Source organism: Hippopotamus amphibius, chromosome 15 (genome assembly GCF_030028045.1).
Source record: "Hippopotamus amphibius kiboko isolate mHipAmp2 chromosome 15, mHipAmp2.hap2, whole genome shotgun sequence".
Taxonomy (NCBI): Eukaryota; Metazoa; Chordata; class Mammalia; order Artiodactyla; family Hippopotamidae; genus Hippopotamus; species Hippopotamus amphibius.
This window is the reverse complement of record NC_080200.1, coordinates 21,973,304-21,978,542: the sequence shown is the minus strand read 5'-3', so window position 1 is coordinate 21,978,542 and position 5,239 is coordinate 21,973,304. Positions and strand designations below refer to the sequence as shown.

General features: G+C 35.2%; 1 protein-coding gene across 1 annotated transcript; it reads left to right on the top strand.

The window, feature by feature from the left end:
• Positions 1–4,002: 4,002 nt before the first annotated feature.
• On the top strand, positions 4,003–4,932 carry LOC130836349 (olfactory receptor 13G1). Its single transcript, XM_057708397.1, has one exon. It carries the CDS (start codon positions 4,006–4,008, stop codon positions 4,930–4,932), a length of 927 nt encoding a protein of 308 aa, XP_057564380.1. The 5' UTR covers positions 4,003–4,005.
• The last annotated feature ends 307 nt before the right edge of the window (positions 4,933–5,239 follow it).

The following is a 5,239-nucleotide window of genomic DNA, read 5'->3' as shown; positions in this document are numbered from 1 at the left end:
TTACATGATTATAATTAAATTTCACAGCATTATGATTAGTACAAAGTGTGACATGGATCTATTTATTGAATAAAAACATGCTTATTTTAATTAGAATTGACTGAATTATCTTTTATTGTCTTAACCCAATCTGCTTACTCTTTTATTACAGTAGTTATTCAATCATTTAAAATATGTTTCTGGAAATTTTAAAAGTTCATTAAACATTAAAAATTGCTCATTATTAATAAAAACTAATACACAAAACTATGACTTTTTTAAATGATATGAGTTTTGGACTCTAAGTAATAATTATGATTACCTTTAATTGAAGGCTAAATACAGGCTAAGAATTGGGGTAATGATTTTCATTTCTTATATTTCTTCAAAGAAACTTAGTGAGTTTACCACTGTTCTTATACTCCATTTAAATAATGAGGTTAGACCAAGGCACAGAGAATGCACATTAAAAATGAAAGATTATATACAGAAAGTTCCAGGGTCAAGATTTAAGCCCTATATATTAACATAATTCTAACAAAATTATGCTGATTTTTTTTTTACCTCAGAATTTAAATCAATAGAAAATCTTAGTCAGATTAAACATCATAACTGAAGCAAAATAGATAATTCCAGATGAGAGGAACAGAAAGAGACATGGCCAAGAATCAATGGCGTTTAATTTATAAGACCTGGAGAAATAGACTTTCCGATTGATGGAGGCAGATGTGCTGCGTGCACTGGCTTTTGGGGATCAAAGTAACATCCAAGCCAGGCCAGTCTTGCTTGCAGAATTTCAATAGAAAAGACTGACCATTGTTTGGACACCTGTAGATTGAAAACAATATATATCTGCTATATATATATACACTCTGGGCCAGTGGTAGACAGTCTGAACAAGGTTTTTATAGTCAACAGATACCTCTTTTCCCAGTGGACTGTGTCGTGTTCCCCTTTTAGGGTTTGTCTTCTTCTACATATAGTAATGACCCCAACTCACGCAACCAGAACTGACAATGGAGTCCAATCAATGCCATCCCTCCTGTGAAGGGGATGGGGCATTCCAAGAAGAGATGAGAGAAGGCATATCCAGATTCCCTGCACCACCACTTTTGTTCTTAACTCAGAGAAAGTGGACCAGAGGTATACTTTTCTATCATTTTGTAAACTTAGCATTTTTTTGAAACTTGGATTTGTAACTTGGAACTGGGATCTATCCCTCATGCCCAGCTTTGGGAGAATTGATCTGTAACAATTATATAGATAAATAGTACTATTTACATTGTTAAATAATAGTCATCCAAGGGAAACTTGAATTCTTTTTCTTCATCATGGAAGTTTCAATTTATATTTGAGTCTCTGTTTCTGTTGGTAAGCTCATATAAGCTGAAAGAGATCAGATGTCATAGATTTACCCCAAAAAGCTTTGAATCAGATTTCTGATTCAGGTGGGATAAACAGCACAGGGCCTCAATGTCAATTGAAGACATACTTAATATTCAGTATTTTAAAGATCAGTTAATATATTTTACTGCAATATCAGATCTTTCAAATATTAAAAATATTTAACTTAATTTTAAATATTAACTATCTCACCTCTATTGTCCTGCTCCAAGTCATATCTCATTTAGAATAAATTCCCATGTTCTTTCAGTTTTTTATATCATTCAGTCTTTATGTATGTTTGCCATATTATTTTTTATTTTTCCTGAAAGTTCATTGATGATAGGTTAAGAGCAATTTCTTTAGAGCCAAATAAATTAGGTTTGAATCCTGCCCTTTCCACTTATGAGATATGTAATCCTGGCTTCTCTTATTTTATATCTCAGTTCATTCTTTTCATATTAACTATGAAGTGATGGCAATATTAAAATTCCAAAGTTGTTATGAGGACAAAATGATATATTTGCTGAGAATCTAACACAGAACCTGTCACATATCACAAATCCAAGCAATGGGAGGTGCTACATACCTTCACTATAGGAAAATAAGAAATAAAGCTAGGGATTCTCAAAATGGGTTATAGATTAAACAATAGCTTTATTTTTTCTTTCTTTGAACAATCACAAATAAGTCAGGCAGAAGCTTAAATTTATCAAATTATTAGTTGAAGTTTTGGGGCCTAGGCAATCAAATCAGACTGGATTTGACCTCAAAGAAGATTTTTGTTTATGCCTCTGTTTAGGCATCAGAAATACAATATAATCACTGAAAAATCAAAGCACACTGATGAAAAATAAAGTTTTGAATACAGTCACAATTACTTTGAAAACTTTCACTGTATTTGCCAAGTCACAGTAGTCCTGATGGTTATGAATTCATGTAAATAACTGACCATGCATAAAAAAAAAATCTATCCACATCTCCTTTATCCATTCATCTCTTGGTGGACATTTAGGTTATTCCCATGTCCTGGCTATTGCAAACAGTGCTGCTATGAACATAGGGGTGCATGTATCTTTTTTGAATTTTAGTTTTGCTCAGATATATACAAAATAGGACTGCTGGATCATATGGCAACTCTATTTTTAGTTTTTTGAAGATTTGGTACATACATACAATGGAATACTACTCAGCTGTATAAAAGAATGAAATAATGCCATTTGCAGCAACATGGATGGATTTAGACATTATCATACTAAGTGAATTAAGTCAGAAAGAGAAGTACAGATACAATATAGTATCACTTATATGTAGAATCTGAAATATGGCACAAATAAACCTACCTATGAAACAGAAACAGACTCACAGACATAGAGAACAGGTTTGTTGTTGCCAGTGGGGAACGGGTTTGGTGGAGGGATGTATTGGGAGTTTGGAGTTAGCAGATGCAAACTATTATATATAGAATGGATAAACAACAAGGTCCTAACTAGGCCTTGTGTATAGCACAGGGAACTATATTCAATATCCTGTGATAAACCATAACGGAAAAGAATATGAAACCAAACCACTTTTCTGTGTAGCAGAAATTAACACAACACTGTAAATCAACTATACTTCAATAAAAATCTATCCAAATAAGTAAGCAAAAAATTAAACAATTGACAAAATGCTGGAGAAGTTTTGGGGAGGAATAAAATGTAACAAGGTTTTCCATTATGTACCTAGGGGCTGTTTTCAGGATAAAAATTTTCCAGCTGCCTCTTTCCTTGGGTATGCTCAAGAAACTTACACACTCTCTGTATAATATCTAATATTTGTCTGAATTTATACCAATTTTGGAGAAAACAAATCTGAACCTATGGAGGTTAAGTGACCAATTAACAGCTATAATGAAATAGAAATGCAATCCTAGAGCTTCTAGTTTTAAATCAAACCCTCTCGCCTTTCTATGGCAACACAAGAAATCAGTTCACTCAATTTTAGAGGTGTGCTTATCAGACTAAAGAAGCAAAATAGCAAGGCAGGCATTTGCCTAAATTAGTTAGTACTTGGACCCAATAAATTAGTCACTGGTATCATGACAATCCAGCCTCAGGATATTCTCTTGATATTTTTCTCCTGAAATGTTTCCAGTGTAATTATTCCTGTCAGCTTACATTGTTCTAGATATTCTAGTTTATATATGTTTCGGGAAAGATAACATGTTATTAACAGAATTAGTGAGATATGTAACTATCTAATTTCCATTGTGTTTATATGCATATATATGAATGTAAATTATGCTCAGACATGTTTCAACTAAAAATGATGATATTGAAATATTCAAATACATTTATTTTTATCTTTTTTTTTTCTTTTCAATCACTGACTTCCCTTTAATGGAGCCATTAATGGAAGAACATACATCAGAAAATGGTGTTCATCTGGAGAAGAGCAGATATTGCCTGGAAGACAAAACTCTATCATAAAAAAAAATCTGCTCTGATGTTGTTTCAAATAAATAATCAAATCACAAAACTCACACACACACACACACACACACACACACACACACAGAATCTCCTAATAGCAGCACCCAGATAGCTTTAATTCCCAGTTGTTTACTCTCTGCAATGTCTGCCATTTAATCACAAAAGCAAGATGAATAACAGCATTGTAACTGAGTTCATGATTCTGGGCTTCATCCAAGAACCTGAACTCCAGGGAGTACTCTTCTTTGTCTTTCTCTTCATCTACCTCATAGCTTTCTTGGGCAACATGCTCATTGTCATTGCCATTGTCTGTAACACTACCTTGCATACGCCCATGTATGTTCTCCTTCTGGCACTGGCTGCAGCAGACATCGTCTGCACAACAAGCATAATCCCCAAACTTCTTGAGACCATGCTAACATCAAGAAAGACCATTTCATACGGAGGCTGCATGTCCCAACTCTTCTTCTTCACATGGTCCCTGGGAGCCGAGATGGTTCTTTTTACCACTATGGCCTATGACCGCTACGTGGCCATCTGTTTCCCTCTCCGCTACAGTGCTATTATGAACCACAATATGTGTGTGGCCTTGCTCAGCATTGTCATGGCTATTGCAGTAACCAGTTCCTGGGTGCACACAGGTCTCATGCTGAGGCTGACCTTCTGTGGATCAAATACCATTGACCACTTTTTCTGTGAGATACCTCCCCTGTTGGCTTTGTCCTGCAGCCCTGTGAGAATCAACGAAGTGATGGTGTATGTTGCTGATATTATTCTGGCTGTAGGTGACTTTGCCCTCACCTGCATCTCCTATAGTTTTATCATTGCTGCCATTCTTCGCATCCGCACAACAGAAGGCAAGAGAAAGGCCTTCTCGACATGCTCATCCCACCTCATAGTGGTGTCTCTTTATTATTCCCCTGTAATCTACACCTATATACGCCCTGCTTCCAGCTACACATTTGAAAGGGACAAGGTGGTGGCCGCACTCTATACCCTTGTGTCCCCCACGTTAAACCCGATTGTGTATAGTTTCCGAAACAAGGACATGCAGACAGGGATTATGAAAGTATTTGCACTTCTGAAACATTTGTAGTTTCAAAGGAGAACATCAACCCTCTAGAATCATTTTCTGCAATATCTCAGATTTTACTGATCTTTCATAGTTACCTCAATCCCAAATTTTCCTATTCCCTCTTAACATAAGTATGGGTCGCTCTATGGTAAGTCACTTCCATGGATATTCATTTCTGAAACACACTTATTCTCTTATCACTTAACTATACTGACTTATCATTCTATAGGTTTCTTAAATATCCTCTTTCATGAAAACTTTCAAAACTAATCATAGTAAATGTACTGTTTCTCTTATTCCTACCCTGTTCCTAGAACTCTCCTTTTCT